At 42.5% G+C, this 24,039-nt stretch overlaps 2 protein-coding genes across 4 annotated transcripts in view; one reads left to right on the top strand and one right to left on the bottom strand.

Annotated features, from left to right (window-relative positions):
- The window catches only part of rmi2 (RecQ mediated genome instability 2), a 58,550-nt gene that overhangs the window by 26,439 nt on the left and 8,072 nt on the right, over positions 1 to 24,039 (top strand). Inside the window, exons 2-3 of one of the 3 annotated variants that reach the window (XR_010019335.1) lie at positions 10,724 to 11,416; positions 16,598 to 16,743. Coding sequence is in view for 1 of the 3 variants with exons in the window: in XM_063059191.1 (XP_062915261.1) it covers positions 10,724 to 10,872 (149 nt within the window). In the remaining 2 variants the exon portion in view is untranslated. Of the gene's footprint in view, positions 1 to 10,723; positions 12,292 to 16,597; positions 16,744 to 24,039 lie in introns of those variants that run through there. The other 2 variants (XR_010019334.1, XM_063059191.1) reach the window with 2 other exon arrangements.
- si:dkeyp-72e1.9 (syntaxin-binding protein 4) overlaps positions 21,688 to 24,039 on the bottom strand; it is a 132,316-nt gene continuing 129,964 nt past the window's right edge. Inside the window, exon 21 of the mRNA XM_063059192.1 lies at positions 21,688 to 21,993. Within this exon, the coding sequence (XP_062915262.1) occupies positions 21,866 to 21,993 (128 nt within the window). The 3' untranslated portion in view covers positions 21,688 to 21,865. The remainder of the gene's footprint in view (positions 21,994 to 24,039) is intronic.

The raw sequence follows: 24,039 nt of genomic DNA, 5'->3' as shown, positions 1-24,039 counted from the left end.
TGTAAAGATGAAGCCACACTCAGGTTGGAGGAACAACACCTTATATTCCGTCTGGGTAGCCTCCAACCTGATGGCATGAACATTGACTTCTCTAACTTCCGCTAGGCCCCACCTCCCCCTCGTACCCCATCTGTTACTCTTTTTAATGCACACATTCTTTCTCTCACTCTCCTTTTTCTCCCTCTGTCCCTCTGAATATACCTCTTGCCCATCCTCTGGGTCACCCCCCCCCGTCTTTCTTCCCGGACCTCCTGTCCCATGATCCTCTCGTATCCCCTTCTGCCTATCACCTGTCCAGCTCTCGGCTCCATCCCTCCCCCTCCTGTCTTCTCCTATCATTTTGCATCTCCCCCTCCCCCTCCAGCTTTCAAATCCCTTACTCACTCTTCCTTCAGTTAGTCCTGACGAAGGGTCTCGGCCTGAAACGTCGACTGCGCCTCTTCCTATAGATGCTGCCTGGCCTGCTGCGTTCACCAGCAACTTTGATGTATGTTGCTTGAATTTCCAGCATCTGCAGAATTCCTGTTGTTTGCGTTTAAATTCACTACTGCGAAGCCTCTTCCGGTGATGCCTACACCGAAGAAGTTTAGATCCTCTCTTCGACGGGAGTTCAGTGAAACCATCTCTCACTGCTCCCCATCTGTGATTTCTTCGGCTCTTCAACTTTTCGACCAGACTTTGACTCAAACTCGCTATCACTGCCATGTATCCTTTCTTGGAACGTGCCTCCGTCGCCAACTTACTCCAGTTGGCTTTAGGATTCGTTTCCAAGCCTCTCAATTTGGACCTTCTGAGGATCCCAGGTACTCACATTTCATTGACTCTGCCTCTCGCCGCTTCTCCCGTCAAGCTCTGAAGGCGACGCTCTCCGCCATGAGGAGGTACTTGGTGTCCCTATCCCAGACCCTTCCACACCTTCGGGACACTTTCTTCGCCATCTGTAATGGTCCTACCCGCTATTTCATCCTCCGTCGGATCCACGCCTGCAATCGCCGTTTCTTTGACTTTGTCATGTTAGGCAAAGATCGCAAGATCTTACATCTACGGACTGCAGAGCCTGCCGGCCCCGACGCTAGCAGGCATGGACTTTCGGTTGCGGCCCTTGCCGTTGGTCTCGGTGGCTCCAACACCTCAGGACATATTCAAAACCCGGACTCCAGCAACGACCATGGAGACATTCAAAGCGATCGCGCAACCACCAACTGCGACTCCAGCCTTGAACTCCAGGCCGGGTCTTTATGTGCTGCTGTTGTGACTCCCGTCTCCCCTTCCCCCACCACCACTCCGCAGCCCCGTCTTCCTCAGATCCCACCGTCAGCTCCTGGGCCCTCAGAGGCTCCATCTTCCTCTCACCCCAACCTGCCCTCTCCACTGACACCCCCAGCCTCCCCCCTCCCCCCTCTGATCCCAGCTCTCATCCGTGCCGGGTCTTTACCATCCCCTCCGACCTTCAACTGTCGGAGGCAGAACGCTCTGTTCTCAGTAAGGGCCTCACGTTTGTCCCCCTTCGCCCACACCTCAGCGAGTTCCGTGTTCGCCATGATGCGGAACTTTTCTTCCGCCGTCTCCGTCTCCGAGCCTACTTCTTCGGCAAGGACTCTTCCACCCCCACTGATGACCCCTTCTCCCGTCTTCATCCCTCCTCTTCTTCATGGACACCCCGCTCTGGTCTTCTGCCTGCTCTGGATCTCTTTATTGCCAACTGCCGACGGGACATCAACCGTCTCAACTTCACCGCACCTTGTCCCCATTCCAACCTCACTCCTTCAGAACGCTCTGCTCTCCGCTCCCTCCGCACTAATCCTAACCTTATTATTAAACCCGCTGATAAGGGGGGTGCTGTTGTAGTCTGGCGTACTGACCTCTACCTTGCCGAGGCACAGCGACAACTCGCGGATACCTCCTCTTATTTACCCCTCGATCGTGACCCCACTAAGGAGCACCAGGCCATTGTCTCCCACACTATCAACGACTTTATCCGCTCAGGGGATCTCCCATCCACTGCTACCAACCTTATAGTTCCCACACCCCGCACTTCCCGTTTCTACCTCCTACCCAAGATCCACAAACCTGCCTGTCCTGGCCGACCTATTGTCTCAGCTTGCTCCTGCCCCACCGAACTCGTTTCTGCATACCTCGACACTGTTTTATCACCCCTTGTTCAATCCCTTCCGACCTATGTTCGTGACACTTCTCACGCTCTTAAACTTTTCGATGATTTTAAGTTCCCTGGCCCCCACCGCTTTATTTTCACCTTGGATGTCCAGTCCTTATATACTTCCATCCCCCATCAGGAAGGTCTCAAAGCTCTACGCTTCTTTTTGGATTCCAGACCTAATCAGTTCCCCTCTACCACCACTCTGCTCCGTCTAGCAGAATTAGTCCTTACTCTTAATAATTTCTCCTTTTGCTCCTCCCATTTCCTCCAAACTAAAGGTGTAGCTATGGGCACCCGTATGGGTCCTAGCTATGCCTGCCTTTTTGTTGGGTTTGTGGAACAATCTATGTTCCGTGCCTATTCTGGTATCTGTCCCCCACTTTTCCTTCGCTACATCGACGACTGCATTGGCGCTGCTTGCCACCTCCAACGGGATCCCACCACTAAGCATATCTTTCCCTCCCCGCCTCTCTCTGCATTCCGCAGGGATCGCTCCCTACACAACTCCCTTGTCCATTCGTCCCCCCCATCCCTCCCCACTGATCTCCCTCCTGGCACTTATCCGTGTAAGCGGAACAAGTGCTACACATGCCCTTACACTTCCTCCCTTACCACCATTCAGGGCCCCAAACAGTCCTTCCAGGTGAGGCATCACTTCACCTGTGAGTCGACTGGGGTGATATACTGCGTCCGGTGCTCCCGATGTGGCCTTTTATATATTGGTGAGACCCGACGCAGACTGGGAGACCGCTTTGCTGAACATCTACGCTCTGTCCGCCAGAGAAAGCAGGATCTCCCAGTGGCCACACATTTTAATTCCACATCCCATTCCCATTCTGACATGTCTATCCACGGCCTCCTCTACTGTAAAGATGAAGCCACACTCAGGTTGGAGGAACAACACCTTATATTCCGTCTGGGTAGCCTCCAACCTGATGGCATGAACATTGACTTCTCTAATTTCCGCTAGGCCCCACCTCCCCCTCGTACCCCATCTGTTACTCTTTTTAATGCACACATTCTTTCTCTCACTCTCCTTTTTCTCCCTCTGTCCCTCTGAATATACCTCTTGCCCATCCTCTGGGTCACCCCCCCCCCCGTCTTTCTTCCCGGACCTCCTGTCCCATGATCCTCTCGTATCCCCTTCTGCCTATCACCTGTCCAGCTCTCGGCTCCATCCCTCCCCCTCCTGTCTTCTCCTATCATTTTGCATCTCCCCCTCCCCCTCCAGCTTTCAAATCCCTTACTCACTCTTCCTTCAGCTAGTCCTGACGAAGGGTCTCGGCCTGAAACGTCGACTGCGCCTCTTCCTATAGATGCTGCCTGGCCTGCTGCGTTCACCAGCAACTTTGATGTATGTTGCTTGAATTTCCAGCATCTGCAGAATTCCTGTTGTTTGCGTTTAAATTTCTCTGTGCTGCTTGGTATTTTCCGTTCCAAGTTAAAATATTAAATGGTCATTTGTTGATGAATTTGAGATCCAGAATTTTCAAGAAGTGGTAGAAGGATCATTGCTCCCATGTCACATCTGAAAAGATAAAGCAGTGCCAGAAAATCTGCCACCTTCTAAACTATGGCCACTATTCCACATCATTTGAGAGGTAACATGACAATTTTATGCATTTTTGGGTTATATTCTAAATGGTTCAGCAAAGCCCTTGATCTGGGTTTTACTTGGGAAGATAAGATGGAAAGATGCAGTGAGCAAAAAGCACTTGCCTATTCTATATGTCCAAATTACCTGGTGAAAATGTTGAAGGGATGCTTTAATGTTAAGGTTGGGACTCGCTCAGTGGGGTCACTGTAGATTCTGGTTCAATACTTCTTTGGTTAAAGAATGGTGTGTTAAGCTTTGGGTTACAAAATTCCATGGTATTACACTCCTGAATGATAAATCACCCTCAAATAACATACTTGAACATTAAACTTGGTTTATTACCCATTAAGACAACAGCAAAACATCTCCACTTCACTCTGTCTCTGGTGGGCCTTTTAATGGTTCCTCAGCTATGTCCAGCATTTTACAGTTGAACTACCATTGTCACCTGCCACGATTTCAGGTGACCCTGTTTCACATGCCTTCAAGTATTCTAATGGTGCTCTAACGATGGAACTGTCTTCCATCTGTAACATCATCATCACTTAGTAAATTTGATGCTCATATCTTTTTAGCAGCTCTGTGCAACTTGTATTGGTTTGACATTATTTTGGGCTAAAAGATCTAGAGGATATTTAGAGGTTGCTCTTTGAATAACTCGCCCTCTGTCATTCTTCAACATTCTACACTATATGAATAAATGGTTCTTGGGCTTCAAGCCAGGTACAGGTATTGATTATAACCAACAGTTTAATGGCAAACTCTGCCATCTTCTTCCCTGAATGACTTCAGGGATGATTTCTTCCCTGAAGAAGATGGCAGAGTTTGTCATCGAAATGTCGGTTATAATTAATACCTGTACCTGGCCTGAAGCCCGAGAAGAGTATTTGTCATATACAAGTTTCCTCCGCCATCCGAAGGTAGAGCGTTCCTAAGAAACGGTTCGTAAGCTGGAATGTCGTAAAGCGAAGAAGCAGTTACCGTTAATCTATATGGGAAAAATTTGTGAGCGTTCACAGACCCAAAAATAACCTACCAAATCATGCCAAATAACACATAAAGCCTAAAATAACAGTAACATATAGTAAAAGCAAGAATGATATGATGAATACACAGCCTATATGAAGTAGAAATACTTTTCCACAATCATTGCTGCACTGTTCTCCGTAGCATAAATCTCACGCAAGCGCTCTCGGCGGAAACACGGCGCAAGCGCCATCGGTGAAAACACTCTCCGGTAACCTTTAAGCTATGAAGCTGCCAAATCATACCAAATAACACATAAAAATACACAGCCTATATAAAGTAGAAATAATGTATGTACAGTGTAGTATCACTTACGGGAATCGTGAAGACATCGAGCACACTGATGATGGTGTGTTAGGCTGAGTCGTTGGAGGTTGGGGTGGTGCAGTGGTCCCCACCCTCTGGGCAGCGAACCGATACCGATCCGCGAAGCATGCGGGGTACATCGGTGGCCGGGACGCACTCAGCACATCTTTAAGAAGAAAGCCGAAATAAACAAGCTAATTAATCAGCAATTGCCTCTGATCTGGGCCGACATTTACGTGCCGGACGGCACCTAATTAATTAGCTTGTTTATTTCAGCTTTTTTTCTTAAAGATGTGCTGGGTGCGTCCTGGCTACCGCTGCAGTCTTCGCGGATCAGTATCTGTCTGCGGCCCGGGGGTTGGGGTGGTGCAACACTGGGGTGTCATCTCGTTGTCTGTTTCCATCAGGGCAGGCAGGCCATCTTCTTCTGTGTCTCCCTGCCTCGATGTCGAAGGTCGAGGTTCGTCGTCTGCTGTGGCTAATGTGGAAGGCTTGCTTGATTGCTTAGCCTTGCGCATTTTTAGATCATACAGTTCTTTGTAAGCACTCAAACTATCCTGCAAATATGCCCTAAACTGATGTACCCTTTCAAAATTAAAGTCGTACTTTATCATTGCAGCGAAAATCTCACGCAGTTGCTTCACGTTCAGTTCCTGGACGACTTCATGTTTGCTACTACATTCGGTTTTGTTTGTTATCCTTTCCTCTTCCAATTGCATCAGCTCTTCATCTATCAGTTCTTGGTCATGGGATGCAAAACCTCTTCAGCATCATCTTCGTCAACTTCCACAAGCCAAACTCACTTTGTCATTACTTCGTTCACTACGATCAAAACACTTAATATTGTCTAGTTTTCCGCTAAGTGTAACACCCTTACGAGCTCTTTTAGGCTTTTCCGATACCTTAGAACTCGCCTTGCTAATGGCTGCTCACAGGCACGTGTTTAAGCAATGCCGGCGAGAATGCCGTTCCGAATCCGGGGGAGAGCGGCTGCTCGGGGTGCGCGCTGCCTTTTTTCATAACAGTGAAAACACCTTCTATTAGCGAAAACAGGGAACTAATGTAGGTCTTTCGTAACAGTGAGGTTTCGTAAAGCAAACGTTTGAAAAGTGGGGGACATCTATATGCTGAGAAAGCACCAGAGCCTTTCTCCTACAGTATAGATTCATCTGATAAATCTTGGATGCAGTTTTACCTTGATGATTGAGCAAAATTTAAATATGTGAAGATGTTCTGGTTTTATTGATTCTGTTCCAGATATGCTGTTTTGATCCATTATGATAGTCATTGGAGCTTGCCAAGTATGCAAATGTTTTGATTAGTAAGAATATGGCCCTCTGTCTGCACTAGTTCCTTGTACTATGTTTACACTGATTGGCCATTTTATTAGTACATGTATGCATCTGCTCGTTAATGCAAATATCTAATCAACTAATCACATGGCAGCAACTAAATGCATAAAAACATGCAGATATGGTCAAGAGGTTCAGTTGTTCAGACCCAAAATCAGAATGGGGAAGAAATGTGATCTAAGTGTCTTTAACTGTGGAATGATTGTTGAATGATTGGGTAGTGTATGTATCTCAAGAACTGCAGATCTCCTGGGATTTTCATGCAAAACAGTCTTTGGAGTTTACAGAATATGATGTAATAAACAGAAAAAAACTTCCAGAGAGCAACAGTTCAAATGCCTTGCTAATTAGAGAGCCAGACTGGTTCAAGTTGACAAAAAGGTGACACTAACTCAGATAACCATGTGTTACAACAGTGATGTCCAGAAGAGCACCTCTGAACACACAACACATTGAACCTTAAAGTGGATGAGCTACAACAACAGAAGACCAAACATGCACTCAGTGACCACTGTATCAGGTACAGGAAGTATGTAATCGAGTGACATCAGAGTGTGATTCACTCTTCTTCATGTAGCGGAATCAGTTTTCATGACTTTGTTTCTTGATTTCTGCCTTCAAGGAAGTCTTCACCTCCTCTTCCATCAAGGTATCTAGGACTTGTTGTTTTAACTGAAGAATAATGCTTTATATATCCTTGGGGATTTTGGTTTGTCAGTTTTGTTGCATCTACTGTGGGTCTCTTGTTTGATAGACCCACATGTCGGTTTTAGTGTGCTGGAGACTCATAATAAGGTGATAAATGTCCCTTCTCCAATCTATCTACATTACAGTTTGCCATTGTATTGTAAATCTAGCAGAAAAAATAGTTTCACTTGGTTGGCCGATGTTTTTTTTTACTTGTATTGCTGGGTGGCTGTATTTCCAACTGGCAAACTGCTTGGGTTTTCAGGAGTTGGAACCCTGCTGTATTCTGGAGTCTGCTTGAACACCATCTCAGCCTGTGAATTTCACCATGACTGGAATCTTCATATAGGGGAGACGAGCAAGTCTCTCTTTTCACCCATAATGCCATTCCTATACCTTCCTATTACCTTAGTTGTGTTCTCATGTGCTAATAGCTTGGTAATACCTTAATAAGTATGATGCTGTCTCTAACTCTACCTGCACAGTGAAAGGGAGCATTTTTTTTTAACTGTTTCACTCTGATTTGTTCCAGCATGTTACTGAATTGTGCTATTTCATAATATTTCATGTGTACTATTTGGTAAGTAATTTAACGTTGCAAAGTCATTGCCTTGGTCACAGATCGACAGATGAGGCTAGCTTTGAACACGATGTTTCATGAGCTGGGAATGTGCCAAGGCACTTCTGCCAGCCAGCACTTTCAAAGCACAGTCGTAGACTCATACAACAGATCCTTCTGAGCAGCTAATTCATGCCAACAGTTGTACAATACTTTTCGATATGAGTCCCATTTTCCTACATTTGTTTTGTAGCTTTCAATGGCTTGATGATTTAAGTGACGGCGACTCTTTACTTCCCTCTATAGATGTTGCCTGACCTGAGTACCTTCAGTATTTTGTGTTGCTCTGGATTTTGGCATCTGCACAAATTCTTGTGTTTTATAATTTAAGTACTTGTTTACATGCTTTGTGAATGTTGTGAGAGTACTTGCCTTCACCCGTCAAGCTGTGTGTTCCAGATTTCAACCATTCTTTGTGTGCGTGTGTGTGTATGTATATATGTATATGTGCTGGGGGTGAGGGAGAATCCTTCAGCTTCCCTCGGAACCTTACACCTCTCACTTCATACCTATGCCTAATGTTTAAGATACCCCTACCAAGGGAAAATGAGTCTTATGATTTACCCTATTTATTCCCCTTATAATCCTGTATATATTTCTATCTATTCCCCTCATAATCTTATATACAGTACTGTGTAAAAGTCTAAGGCACCCTAGAATTTTAGATGTTTTAGATGTTTATTTTTTGTCTTCGGCATCAGAGTGTCAATAGAAAAAAGCAAACTTCAGATTTCCAGTTTTCAAAAAATTAAATGTTGCAGAGAATTTTTTTCTATTTCATTAAAGAAAGTAGCATTTAAGTAATAGACCACTTTTCAAATAAAAATTTGATTACTTTACGGATGTATAGCTCAGTGCATGATTAAACAAAGATAACCCACAGGTGCTAATGATCAATGACATTAGTTGAATGAACTAAACTGATTAACTGAAACGGGTGTAGAAGGAATAAAACTAGGTGAAGGACAATCAAACCAAAAGATGAGGTTGTGGCAGATGTGGCAGTTTAACCTTCAAATCATCAATTCTTACACCATGGCAAGAGTGAACATAGCAACAAGACACAAGGTGGTCATAACTGCATCAGCAAAGTCTCTCTCAAGCAGAAAATTCGCAATAGACAGGAGTTTCAAGATGTGCTGTCCATGTTCTTCTGAAGAAGCACAAAGAAACGGTGAGGGCCAGAAACTCAGTGGTCGGGCTTGGAAACCAAATGCAGCAAACGAGAGATACATCAAACTGACGTCCCTTCTGAATCAGAACCTTCCACAGTCTACGGAAGTCTTGTCTGAAGTAGTCTTCATGGAAGAGTTGCTGCCGAAAAGCCATTCCTCAGAAGAGGGAACAAAGCCAAGAGACTCACCAACACACAAAAACACAAGGACTGGGGTGCTGAACAATGGCAGCAAGCGCTCTGGACTCGTGAGCCAAAATTTGGCATTTTTGGCTCAACTAACAGACAGTTTGCCTGTAGAAGAACAGGAGAGTGCCATATGGAAGACTACAGCCAATATTCAGGAATGGTGGAGGATCCCTGCAGGTTTGGGACTACATTTCTGCAAATGGAGTCAGTGATCTGGTCATAATTAATGAAATCCTCAATGGCGAGAAGTACAAGCAGATTCTCAACCATCAGGCAGTACCATCAGGGAGATGTCTGATCAGTCCCAATTTCATTCTACAGCAGGAAAATGACTCCAAACACATGGCTAAGGTCAGAGAGAATTATCTTCAGGGAAAATAAGAACAAGGAGTGCTGCCACAGATGGTATGGCCTCCACAGAGCCCTGATCTCAATATCATCAAGGCTATCTGGGATTACCTGAAGAGACAGAAGTAAGCAAGACAGCCAAAGTCTGCAGAAGAATTGTGTCAAGTTCTCCAAGATGCTTGGAACAACCTACCAGTTGATTTTCTTATAAAGCTACACGACAGTGTACCTAAGAGAATTGATGTGGTTTGAAAGGCAAAGGGTGGTCACACCAAGTATTGATTTGATTTAGTTTCCTTTACTGCTTACCTCTTTATTGTAATTTTTTGATATTTATTAATTTTTCATTTCATTATTTTTGAAAGCTTTTTTGCTTTACTGGGTTTGTTTTACACATGCCTAAGACTTTTGCACAGTACTATAGTTATTGAGATACAGTACTGAATAGGCCATTCTCGTCCTTTGAGCTGTGCTGCCCAGCAGCCCCCAATTTAACCTTCACCTAATCATGGGACAATTTACAATGACCTATTAACCGGTACATATTAGGACTGTGGGAGGAAACCAGAACAGCCGGAGAAAATGCAAAACCCTTGCATCTCACAGGAATAACATACAGACTCCTTACAGGTGATGGCAGAATTGAACTCCAAACCCCCAAGCTGTAGTAGCGTTGTGCTAACTGCGATGGTGAGGACTACACAGTAAAATTCTGCACTCCTGTAGCTGAGTGTCACTGACATAGTGTACATTTAGTACTTATAAGAATCATTGTTTTCAGAACTACAGCAGACAATGAAGGCAGAAATAGGTCACTAAAGTCACTGAGATGGATTTGCAATCTCTTTAATGATCTGGAGTAGTTTCACACTATTGAGCTGTTTTATGTGTGACATATCATCAAACATATGTTTCACTATGCTCATTGTGGATTAAAAAATGGATATAATAAGGGCAGGAATATTACTTCACTTCCTCACATTAAGTCATTTGAAAGTTTATTCACAAAAGGTTTCTCAACTTATGTACATCATGTAATGCCATTTGGAACATAATTAACACTTGCTAGTTGTTTCCAGGATATATTGATTTTAAATTATTAAATGCAAATTCTGTTGAAAGACCAACAACCTGAAGCTATAACATTTTCACTCCACGCAGGTGATGCCTAACGTGTTGTCTTTGTTTTAATTTTTCTGTGGTGTTTGTATTTAATTGCCTATTTTGAGACTGTGAGAACCTTTACTACTGAAATACTTCCTTGCAGGAAAATATGTGATGGTGATGGGCGTGGTGCAGTCCTGCAGACCTGAACCTGTTGTACGTGCTGTCAAGGTGACTGATCTCTCTGGTAATCCTCTGCATAGGAGCATGTGGAGACTTGAAGTGGAAGACCTCCAGCAATATATGCCATAAGCTGATGCAAAACACTGCCTCCTGCTTGATTTCTTATCAACTTGAGATGCCAGGGAATGTGATCACCTTGGAAGCAGAGTAAAGACATGAATTCTTCGAAAATGTTTGGACGCAATCGTGCCATGAATAGGAGTTGAAAAACATAAAATCTCTTGGCTTGATATCCTCCTGTGAAGATCTTGAAGTTTGTTAACGTTGGGTATATGTCCAGTTGCATATTAATATCAAGTTGCATATTAATAAATAACAAGAAAGCTATTATTGTGAACCATGGGGAGAGTTACAATTGGGAACTTGTATAATGAAATGAGAAGCAAAGGGACAGCTTGAACATATTGTTATGATGCCTTGGATTCCTGGGACAGAATTACTACTGCAAAATATTCTTTGGTGTTTCTTTTATGTGTAATATGTATAATTTTCAGAGCAATTTTTCTAGAACTGTCTGGAAGGGGAACAGCAACCATCAACTCACTCATGACTGCGTTGGTTAGAAGTTGCGGCCTCAGTGCTGTGAGTTTCCAGGAAACCAGCATGAATTCGGGTAATTTATTTTACGTCCATTGCATGAAAGATAATGTTAATAATGTCATTTATGTAATATTACTTAGGCAGCCTTAACTTTGCCTTTATTTTTTTTCCAAAATCTGAATTACCATTTTTATCTTCAGACCAGGTGGTTTAAAGTATTTAGTGGTTTAAATAAAACTGTACAGTTCATACATAAGAGAAATCAGTGTAAGACTGGACTCATTCTTGGACAAGTTAAAATGAACAGCAGTATTTAATGCAAAAGGACAACTGTTTATTAAATGCAATATTCTATCCTTCATAACAAACTGGAACTGACAAGTAGCTGACAGCTCTTGGTCTTTCAAAACCTCTGGGGCAAAAGTAATGTTGCTTGAATCTGTATTTATTTTGAATGTTTGGGTAAATCTTTCTTCCATGTGCTTGGCTTTATTCTCCAATCCTTAATCCTTGGCCACTCAAACAATGTGTGGTCTACTTGGTTTTCATTGGCTCTTGGTGGTCACAGCACTGAAGACCCCAGGAGACTTCTTTCCTCCACTCAGGTCAGCATCTCATAATTGTTTACCATGATCTCCCTTACTCAGATCATTCACACACATTCCTACTACATTGTAGACAACTGGAGTCTTGCTGGGGTAAATCTGGGCTGGAGTTGCTGGAGTGGACTTGAAGACAATTTGCTGCAGTGGAGCCAAATTGTGGAAAGATTGGGTAATTCGGTATTTGTTGCAGGAGCGGCCTCTCTCTCCCTTTCTCATGAGAGAGTCTGTCTGAGATACCAAAGTGTTGGGTTATGACTGTAGTTTTCTGATGGACTCTAGATCAAGGTCTCTGACGGCTTTGCTGTTGTGTGTATGGTGGGGGGAGATGGTTGATGTTTTTGGTGAGGCAAGTGGGGGTTGGGGGAGGACTGATGCTTTTGCTACTGGTTGTGCATAGGAGGAGTGAGGGGGCTTTGGGGGTTCAGACATTTCTGTAATTCTTTGGGTTTTTTTCTGTGTTGTGGATGCCTGTAAAGATTAAGAATTTCAGGTTGTATAATCTATACATTCTCTGTTTTTAAATTGGACCATTGAGGTGGAGCTGAGGTGAGAGGGATTTGAGGTTTGATTGATTTAAGAGCCAGGGCGAATTGGAAAGTTTGGGTACTGGCCTTATCAGGATGAATGAGCCTGAGGGTGAGGAACAACTCAAGGTTTGGACAATTTAGGCACTGGGCCATATTGAAATGGTCGCGGTGTCAGGGTTGGAGGTGAGAGATGGGTCAGTTTGGCTCACTGCTTCGTGGGGTTTGATGGACTCGATGCTGGACTTGAGGCCTTCTGAATCGGCTGTAGTGATGTCTGGTACTGTTAGCTTCAGTTCTGAATGCTGTTTTCTTGCTTTATTGTTTGCACTGTTTGGTTTTTTTTCCCTCTCTGCACGTTGGGTCTTCGACCATCTTCTGTTTTTAATGGTTTCTACTGGGGTTTCTTGTTTCATGGCTGACTGTAAGGAGATGAAAGTCAAGGTTGTATAAAGTATACATACTTTGATAATAAATGTACTTTGAACTTTGGACAAATAAAGCTGATCTTTTAATGGAATTCTACTTCACTAAAGAGATATTTTTATTCAAATTTAGTTTTGCATTACCTCCTTGTATAATTACGAGACCACAGATCCTGTCTCAGTTATCAGAAACCCCAGCATGTACAAGGTTTTTACATATTAGCTCCACGAGTCTTTACTTGCTCAGTTAATCAGTAGATGGCGCTACTGAATGAGCGTGGCAGCTTACTGGTGGTTTTCAAAGCAAGAAGTTCGACTCTCATAATAACAGTTTTTATATGGAAAGTTATAGTAAATAATCACCGCAAGCAATGTAGAGGCAAGTGAAGGTGAGGCTGATCTGAAGGTTGAGACGTGTGGGTGCGAGATGGACTTGGAGTGAGGTTGAGACATGGTCCAGGAGAATTTGGAAAGAAGTAGAGCTGTTGGAATTTTGGAGTGGATGTTAGACTTAGCGGAGTTGAGAAAAGTTGAAGCAGAGTTGTTTCAGATCCCGTCCACGTAAACTGGGAGTGAGGTTTGATCGATCTAAGATTGATTGATTGAGTTGGAGGTAGTAATGGGGGACCACGAAATGGTGGATGAATTGAATAAGTATTTTGCATCAGTGTGCACTGTGGAAGACACTAGCAGTATGGTGGAAGTTCCTAGTGTTGCGGGTCATTAAATGTACGAAGTTACCATAACTAGAGAGAAGGTTCTTGGGAAACTGAAAGGTTTTAAGGTAGATAAGTCACCTGGACCAGATGGTGTACATCCCAGTTCTGAAAAATGTGGTTGAAGAGGTCATGGAGGCATTAGTAATGATCCTTCAAGAATCACTACAATGGCTCTGGAAGACTAGAAAATTGCAAATGCCACTCCAATTTTCAAGAAGGGAGCGAGGCAGAAGACTGGAAACCACACACGAGGCTGCTTAACGAGCTACGAGCCCACGGTATTACAGAAAATATCCTAGCGTGGATAAAGCAGTGGCTGATTGGCAGGAGACAAAGCGTGGGAATAAAGGTAGCCTTTTATGGCTGGCTGCCGGTGACTAGTGGGGTTCCACAGGGGTCTGTGTTGAGACTGATTCTTTTTACATTATATGTCAATGATTTGGATGATGGAATTAATGACTTTGTTGAAAAGTTTGTAGATGATATGACGATAGGTGGAGGGGCAGCTAGTTTTGAGGACGTAGAGTGGCTACAGAAGGACTTAGAATAGGAGAATGGGCAAAGAAATGGCAGATGGAATACGGTATCAGAAAATGTATTGCCGTGCATTTTTGTAGAAGAAATGAAAGAATTGACTAATTTCTAAATGGAGAGAAATTACAAAAAACTGACGTGCAAAACGACTCGGGAGTCATCGTGCAGGATTCCCTGGAGGTTAATTTGCAGATTGAGTCTGTGGTGAGGAAGCCAAATGCAATCTTAGCATTCATTTCCAGAGAACTAGAATATAAAAGCAAGGATGTAATGTTGAAACTTTATAAAGCACTGGTGAGGTCTTATTTGTATTGTGAGCAGGGTTGGATCCATTATCTTAGAAAGGATATGCTGAAACTGGAGAGGGTTCAAAGGAGATTCACAAAAATGATTCCAGGATCGAACTGCTTGTCATATGAAGAGTGTCTGATGCCTCTGGGCTTGTATTCACTGGAATTCGGAAGAATGAGGGGTGACCTAATTGAAACCTATTGAATGGTGAAAGGCCTTGATAGAGTGGATGTGGAGAGGATATTTCCTATGGTGGGAGAGTCTAGGACCAGAGGACACAGCCTCAGGATAAAGTGCATCCTTTTAGAATGGAGATGAGGAGGAATTTCTTTAGCCAGAGAGTGGTGAATCTGTGGAATCTGTTGCCACAGGCAGCTATGAAGGCCAAGTCTTTATGTATGCAGTATTTAAGGCAGAGGTTGATAGATTCTTGATTGGTCAGGGCACGAAGGGATACGGGGAGAAGGCAAGATGAAATGGCAGAGCAGACATGATGGGCCAAATGGCCTAATTCTGCTCCTATATCTTATGGTCTTATGGTTTGGAAAGTTCAAGTATGGGGCGGAAGCAGCCCAGAGCGTACTGCTGGGTGGGGCCTGGGTCCAAGTGCAGGGGACGACCCAATGCTTCTGCTCTGTGACGTTTTATTCCGTTCTCCTCAGCGCTGAGGCTACGAGCTTTGTGCCTGTAAACCTTGCATCAATTTGCCCCACTATAGGTTGAACTAAAACCGAGGCTAAAAGCCTACTCTGGCTAATCTGATATTTGGGTTTAGGAACTCAATTTGCTTCGGAATGCTTTTGCTCGCTTTTATTGTTTGCATGATTTGTGTTTTTTTCTCTCCTCTGATTGGGTGTTGGTCTTTTTTTAAAATCTGTTTTCTGTTGGGTTTCTTGCTTTGTGGCTGCTTGTAAACAGATGAATCTCAAGGTTGTATAATTTAGACATACTTTAATAATAAATGTACTTTGAACTTTTCAATATTCCCACATACTCTACAATTACAATACAACAGCAATTTACAAAAAAAAGTCTGTTGTCCAGGAACTACATTAGAAAGACTGCATTTATTTATTTATAGTGTGAGTTTCTTGACCTCAATGTACAAAAGTACTTTATAGATAATGATTTATTTTAAACCATTGTCATTTTAGTCCCAGTGCACAGATGCATGGAGAGTACCTTCAATACATTGACTTCAGACGTTCAAGTTAACTCATGATAATGATGACAGCATAAAGGTTTTCAAACTGAAATTTTCACTTTTACTTTTCATGGATCTTGTATGTTTACAGTATTTTCTGGTTTTATTGTAATCACAATGATCATCTGGGATGAACAATAAATACTAGCCTTGCTAATGATGCCCACTGCCAAGAACATAAAGCAGGAGATGGATATTGGCCAAGTCCTTGGGATCTGTTAAAATGAAGGAATGCACAAAACCTCAGTTTAGCATCTTATGCACAAGTCAGCACCTCCGTACTGCATTAAAATAGAAATCTCCATTTCTTTCTGGAGTTTATGTCTGGCAGATTGAATCTTGAACTTGCAAAACTTCTAGTGTGGAAGTGAGAGTATGGATCTGAGCCATAGCTGACATTTAATTAAAGGAATTGAGTTGCTTGATGTCATTAATATGGGCTTCTTGAGTTTCATTTCCTCACTTTTGGGCCATGCAGCTATTACTGTAATCAAGGGCTTTTAAATGGACATGTGCCAATTAATTTTGTTTTGCATTGCCCATTTCTCCAAAGTTGAGTGAATTGGAGAGAAATCCTGGCATTTTTAATGTTACTCAGCATACTTGTGTTTTTAACTTACTGCAATCCTGTCTTGATTTGGGTGTTTTGGACTGCCAAGGTAGAACTTAAGTGCAGATCTTCAAAACTTGAAAATGTGAACTTAGCCATCAGTAAGAAATCTTAATTGTTTAAGCTCTGGAAGGATGTAGCTTATGATGAGGTTACACGGAAGGTGTATCTGGTGCAAGGAGGAAGACTATATGCTTTTGCCAAAAAACTTGACACATCCACACCAATTGAAATCAAACACTCTGAATGTTGTAACTTTACGATATGATGAACTGTCCTGCAGTGATGGTGGAACAAAATTTTACTTCCAGCTGCAAGTTAAATATTGATCTGCTTTAACAGGGTGTAGAATGGGTACTTCTTGAAAAACTGGGCATCAAGAACTGGACAAACAGCATTTGTGGTGAGTTACAATGAACCCCATTGCAAGCACGTCCCTAGTGTGGATGCTGTGGTGAATTTGAAGTGATCCAACTTGCCTTCTTGCTCTGGATGGCAAAAGGTCTTAACATACATCTTTAATCAACCTGGGCTTTTGCTGTTGGACAAAACATATATAAAGTAATACCGAACTGATTCAGGTAATTGCAATTGATTATGATATGAAAGCTCACCAAGCCCTCTGTGATCATGCACATGAAATCTTTCCACTTTCGGATTTTTAGGAAGTCGATGACTTACTTAAAATGTTCATCTCCAGTATGAAAGGGAGAATGGATGGACTATTGGTCCAATATGAGTTTTCTGGGAACTCATTCTGAACGTAAACTCAGCGATGACTTTATTAGGTACAGAGTGGAACCTGCTGTGGTTTGCTGCTGTAGCCCATCCACTTCACGGTTTGACATGTTATGTGTACAGAGATGCTCTAATGCATTAATAAGCATGTGTACCTAATAAAGTGGCCACAGAGTGTATAACTAGGATTTAGGTATGGGCCTGTAGCGCATGCACCACCGGGCAAAATAGGATTTAAAATGTATGAGTGGCTTCCAAAAATTCACTGAAGTTTTTTAAAAATTTATTTTTGATTTTCCTCATTTTAATTAATGCACTAAAGCTACACATGGTTCTTTGAGAGCTGAGGAATTGTCCTTTGGATTTAAAAAAAAATTCTTACGCTGATGTCAACTAGAAATATTGTACATTGTGTACATTGTAAAAAATAGAAGCACTTATTTATACATAATTTATTAAAAGCAGCAGTTGTTTAATGCTTAGCATTGGTGTTAATACCAGTTCCTGGACCTCTAGTACAGTCAAATTACATACAGGATATGTCAGTAGAATTCTAAACCATATTTGATGCATCATTGGTTTTAACCCTTGATGGAACTTTTAACATTTCAAGGCTAAACTCTGCAATTAAATAGTTTTATGTGAAACTAATCCATCTGGCATACTCGCCCATTTTAATATGAAGGGGATCCGATCCCATCACTAGAAAATTTGTTCTACACCAGCATTTGCTCTTCAGCACAATTTAAATAAAATGTTAAGAGGGATGCTAGAACATTTGAAGAAGCGCTCTTGTATAGACATAGTTAGGTTTGTTAATTGATGTTGATAGAGTCTCATAACATCCTGATAGATGACTAATCTCAAATAGAATACTTATCTTTACATCTAGTCTCAGTAGATGCCTTAGTTATCCTTAGCTTAGATTCTTCTGTACCTTGTCCCGGAATAGTAAATTATTTTTATAGTTGGTCTTAAAACCAGAGGCTTTGCTTTACAAGCAACACACATCAAAGTTGCTGGTGAACGCAGCAGGCCAAGCAGCATCTATAGGAAGAGGCGCAGTCGACGTTTCAGGCCGAGACCCTTCATCAGGACTTTGCTTTACAATGTTGATTTTACTTAGTTGATGACCTTATCTGCATTGTGGTGAATTTTATGGGAGTCTAATGATGTATTCAGTCCACTGTAGAGCTGTAGTTGATGGCTTTTCAAAAGGGATGTGAGGCTTTGTGCAAATTTATTGCAGATACAGTGCCTATAAAGTATTTACACCCCCTTAGAAGTTTTCACGTTTTATTGTTTTTACAACATTGAATCACAATGGATTTAATTTGGCTTTTTTGGCACTGATCAACAGAAGATGACTTTTGTGGCAAAGTGAAAACAGATCTCTACAAAGTGATCTAAATTAATTACAAATATAAAACACAAAATTGCAAAAGTATTCACCCCCTTTAATATAACACACTAAATCATCACTAGTTCAGCCAATTGGTTTTAGAAGTCATATAATTAGTTAAATGGAGACCACCTGTGTGCAGTCAAGAAGTTTCAATTGATTGTAGTAAAAATAACCCAGTATCTGGAAGGTCCAACTGCTGGTGAGTCAGTATCCTGGCAAAAACTACACCACGAAGACAAAAGAACACTTCAGTCAACTTCGTGAAAAGGTTATTGAATAGCACGGGTCAAGAGATGGATACAAGAAAATCTCCAAGGCAGTGAATATCCCTTGGATATACAGTTAAGTCAATCATCAAGAAATGGAAAGAATATGGCACAGCTGTAAATCTGCCTGGAGCAGGCCGACCTCAAAAACTGAGTGACCATGCAAGAAGGGGACTAGTGAGGGATGCCACCAAGAGACCTATGACAACTTTGGAGGAGTTACAAGCTTCAGTGACTGAGATGGGAGAGACTGCGCATACAACAACTGTTGCCTGGGTGCTTCACCAGTCACAGCTTTATGGGAGAGGGGCAAAGAGAAAGCCATGGTTGAAAAAAAAAATCTTAGTTACAGTTTGCCGGAAGGCATGTGTGAGACTGAAGTCAGTTGGAAGCAGCTTCTATGGTGTGATGAAACCAAAACTGAGTTTTATGACCATCAGACTAAGCGTTATGTTTGGCATAAGCCAAACACTGTACATCATCAAAAACACACTATCCCTACTGTGAAGCATGGTGGTGATTGCATCATGCTGTGGGGATGCTTCACTGCTGCAGGCCCTGGAAGGCTTGTGAAGGTAGAGGGTAAAATGAATGCAACAAAATACAGGGAAATCGTGGGGGAAAATCTGATGCAGTCTGCAAGAGAACTGTGACTTGGGAGAAGATTTGTCTTCCAGCAAGACAATGACCCCAAGTGTAAAGCCAAAGTTATACAGGAATGGCTTAAAAAAACTACAAAGTTAATGTCCTGGAGTGACCACATTAGAGTCCATACCTCAATCCAATTGAGAATTTGGCGGGACTTGAATTTGCCGGGACTTGAAAGGGGCTGTTCACTCGCGATCCCCATGCAACCTGACAGAGCTTGAGCAGTTTTATAAAGAAGAATGGGGAAAAATTGCAGTGTCCAGATATGCAAAGCTGATCAAATGCTATCCATATAGATTCAAAGCTGTAATTGCTGCCAAAAGTGCATCTACTAAGTACTGACTTGAACGGGTGAATACTTATGCAATCAATTGTTTTGTGTTTTATATTTGTAATTAATTTAGACCTCTTTGTAGAGATCTGTTTTCACCTTGACACAAAAGTTGTTTTCTGTTGATCAGTGTAAAAAAAACAAATTAAATCCATTGTGATTCAATGTTGTAAAACAATAAAACATGAAAACTTCCAAGGGGGTGTATCCTTTGAATAGGCACTGTAGTAGCGCAAAACAGGCAATATCATATCAACTGCCAAGCAACACACATCAAAGTTGCTGGTGAACGCAGCAGGCCAGGCAGCATCTCTAGGAAGAGGTGCAGTCGACGTTTCAGGCCGAGACCCTTCGTCAGGACCAGCAACTTTGATGTGTGTTGCTTGAATTTCCAGCATCTGTAGAATTCCCGTTGTTTTCATATCAACTGCCTGTTGTTTTCCCCACTGATTTTTCTGTGCAGTCAATTGACCAGAATATAAGGCTGGAGAGCTTTTGTAGTAAAAAAAAAAGGTGAAATTCTATTTCTCACAGCAAATGTTGCAACTGCAGCCACAGTGTTTTGGTTTACACTGTTTTGCAGTAAATGTGTATGTCTGAATCGGGGATACGATCTGACTTAATGTTGGGGGGCTTGCTGCTCTTTACAGCAGGTCTTTGACCTTAAACATGCACTCGGAGTGTAGGGGCTGGTGTGGCACAGTACAAGCAATATGATATCAAACTCGAGGGTGAAATGCACTTTAGACGTGGCAGAACTACACTCAGTGGCCGCGTTATTAGGGACACCCGCTCGTTAATGCAGATGTCTGATCAGCAAATCGCGTGGCCGCACTCAATGCATGAAAGCATGCAGCTATGGTCAAGAGGTTCAGTCGTTCAGAAGGAACATCAGTATGGGGAAGAAATGTGATCTTTGACCATGGAATGCTTGTTGGTGCCAGACAGGGTGGTTTGAGTATCTCAGAAACTGGGATTTTCATGCACACCGGTCTCAAGTTTACAGAGAATGATCCAAAAAAAAAAACTAAGTGAGTTGCAGTTGTGGGTGAAAACACCTTGTTAACGAGAGAGGTCAGAGGAGAATGGGCAGACTGGTTCAAGCTGGCAGGAAGGCAACAGTAGCTCAAATAACCATGCATTACTACAGTGGTGTGCAGAAGAGCTTCTCTGAATGCACATGTTGAACCTTGAAGGGAATGAGCTATAGCAGCAGAAGACCACAAACATACTCATGTTTATTAGGTGCAGGGGGTTTCTAATAAAGTGGCCACTGAGGATATCTTTTGGTCTGGAAATAAAACTGCAAATGATACAAATCTGAAGTAAAGCAGTAAATATTGGAAAAAAAAACTCAGCAGGTCAGATTGCACCTGCGGGAAGAAAAACAGGTTTAAGGGCAAAGGCCTTTCACCAGAACTGGGAAAGGGAAGAAAATAACTTACGTTTTCAATAGCAAAAAAAAATGTGGTTGAATGGGCAAGAACAAAGGGAATCTTTGAAAATGTGAGAACAAATAAGTTAATTCAGCAACTAGAATTATACTTCTCTGCCTGTGTTGCTAATAGCAAATATTAAAGGCCAGCCTGTACCTTCAGAAAAGTAAAACAACCAAAATATTAATTGCATTTAGTGTTCACATTGTGGTTTTTCTACATCATAGAAATCAAACACAAACTAGGTGAGCAGCCATGTTTAGTCCACAGGATGGACTCCGAGCTGGTTTGCTGCCATTTAATTGGCCACCCCACTCAGCTACCTGTGACCTTCCCCAACACAGGAAAATAGGAACAGCAGTAGGACATATAGCTCCTCAAGTCTACTCTGCTGTTCACCACATTTGTAGCTAACTTCCCCCATTGTTGTGCCAGATCCCCAGGCAGTCCTTTAAACCTTCACTGCTGTTCAGTAAGATCACAGCTGATCCTTTATTTTGATGGGCAGAGCCTAACGCTTTGATCATGTTCAATGCGTTGAAGGACCTAATGCCTGTTTTAGGGAACCTTTTCAAAAATGAGTTTCTATTCAGCAAGGTAGCCCATTAAAAAAAGATGATGACATTGGACCCAACATTCCTGCTGTCTCTTGGAGAAGACTCTAATCAATCTCAGGAATGGTATCTTCAACACACAAAAAAATATATGTAGATATTGCATTTACATTGAATATACATTTACAATAAGTATGGATAACAATAGAATGCAATCTGTTTTACATTATCTTTAGATAAATAACATTTCTTGCAGCTGGCTGGTTTGATGCGTGCGTGGTGGAGCATTCCTTTGCCGGTTGGTCTTCTGCAGTGCTGGCTCCTGTGAGGGGGGACCACGTTGTACTTCCGTGGCTTCTGCTGCAGAGGAGCAGAACAAGGGTAACAAGTTTTGGAAAAGGAATCATTTGACACTAGAATTAGCATAAAAGTATCTCCTACCTGGAATCAAAATTTGACCACTGAGGTGACAATTTTACTTTAGCTGAATCCATTCACTGGGCCTGAAATGGTGAATTCTTCTTCACCATTTTTATTTGGAAAGCAAATAAAAGTATTTTGGGCCATTGAACACAGCCCAAATGCAAAGTAGATCCTAGTAGACTTTAATCCCTACCTGCTAAAAAGCATGCAAAGTTATAGACTGACGGCATGGAAATTTTCTGAAGTAATAGCTGACATTTTCCCTCAGCTGGGCCCCCAAGCTTGCCATATCTAAATCTACCAGCATGACAGAGTGTGGTCTGCAATGTGGAATGAGCTGCCAGAGGAAGTGGTAGAGTTGGGTACAATTACAACTTTTAAAAGGCATTTGGACAAATACATGAAGAGGAAAGACTTTGATCAGTGTCCTCTTGCTACCATCGGGGAGGAGATACAGGAGCCTGAAGACATAAATTCAACATTTTAGGAACAGATTCTTTCCCTCTACCATCAGGTTTCTGAATGGACAGTGAATCAACTCAAGAACATTACCTCACTATTTTTGCTCTCTATTTGAACTACTTAAAAAAAATACTTCTTACTGTAATTTATATATTTTATGTATTGTACTGTACTGCTGCCCCAAAACAACAAACTTCATGACATATATAAGTGATATTCTGATTCTGAAAGATAAACACAAGAAATTCTACAGATGCTGGAAATCCAGAGCAACACACAAAATGCTGAAGAAACTCAGCTGGTCAGGCAGTATCTTTGGAAGTGAATAAACAGTCAACATTTCAGGCTGAGACCCTTCATCAGAACTGGAAAGGAAGGGGGAAGATGCCAGCATAAGAAAGTTTGTGGGGTGGGGGGGGAAGAAGTATGAGTTGGAAGGTGATAGATGAAGCCAGATGGGTGGGGGAGAGGGGATGAAGAAAGTAACTCGAAGGTGATAGGTGGAAAAGGTAAAGGGCTGGAGAATGTGGAATCTGATAGGAGAAGAGAGTGGGCCATGATGGAAGGCGAAGGAGGAGGGGCATCAGGGGGTTGTGATGGGCAAGTAAGGAGAAAAGGTAAGAGGACTGAGTGCAGAATTGAAGAAGGGGGAAGGGAAAAATGACCAGAGATTGGAGAAATCTATGTTCATGCCATCAGGTTGGAGGCTACCTCAACAGAATATACAGAATATGAGGTGTTGCTCCAACTTCATTGTGGCAGAAGAGGGAATGGGGATTGGAATTGAAATAGTTGGCCACCGGGAAATACTACTTTTGGTGGATGGAGCAGAGGTGCTTGACAAAGTGGTCCTATAAACTATGTCAAGTCTCACCAATGTAGAGGAGACTGCAGAAGGAACACCAGATACAGTAAATGATTCACCTTCTCCGTCACCTCCATTCAGTGTCCCTAAGTGATTCACCTCACCTGGAAAGATTGTTTAGGGCCCTGAATGGAGGTGAGGGAGGAGGTGAACGGACAGGTGTAGCACCTCTACCATTCGCAAGGATGAAGATTAGCAGGGAGGATGAGTGGTCAAAAGAATCACGGAAGGAGCAATCCCTGCAGAAAGTGGAGAATGGGGAGTGGGAGGTAAAGATGCGTTTGGTGGTAGGATCCCATTGAAGATGGCAGAAGTTTGCAGAGGGTGATGTGTTGGATGTGGAGGCTTATGGGGTGCTAGGTTAGGACAAGAGGAACTCTATTAAGGTGGAGGGAAGATGGGATGAGGGTGGATGTTCAGGAAGTGGAGGAGATGCAGGTGACAGCAGCATCAATGGTAGCGGAAAAGAAACCCCATTCTTTGAGGAAGGATATCTCTGCTAACCCGGAAAGGAAAGCCTCTTCCTGGGAACAGATGCAGCAGAGACAAAAGATTTGAGAAAAGAGAATGGTAGTTTTAAATGAGACAGTGTGGGAAGAGGTGTCACCCAGATAGTTCTGGGAATCAGTAGGTTTATAAAAGATGTCGGTAGTTTC

This window comes from Mobula hypostoma, chromosome 9, assembly GCF_963921235.1.
Source record: "Mobula hypostoma chromosome 9, sMobHyp1.1, whole genome shotgun sequence".
Classification (NCBI taxonomy): domain Eukaryota; kingdom Metazoa; phylum Chordata; class Chondrichthyes; order Myliobatiformes; family Myliobatidae; genus Mobula; species Mobula hypostoma.
The sequence above is the reverse complement of the archived record's forward strand: the minus strand, read 5'-3'. Positions and strand labels throughout refer to the sequence as shown.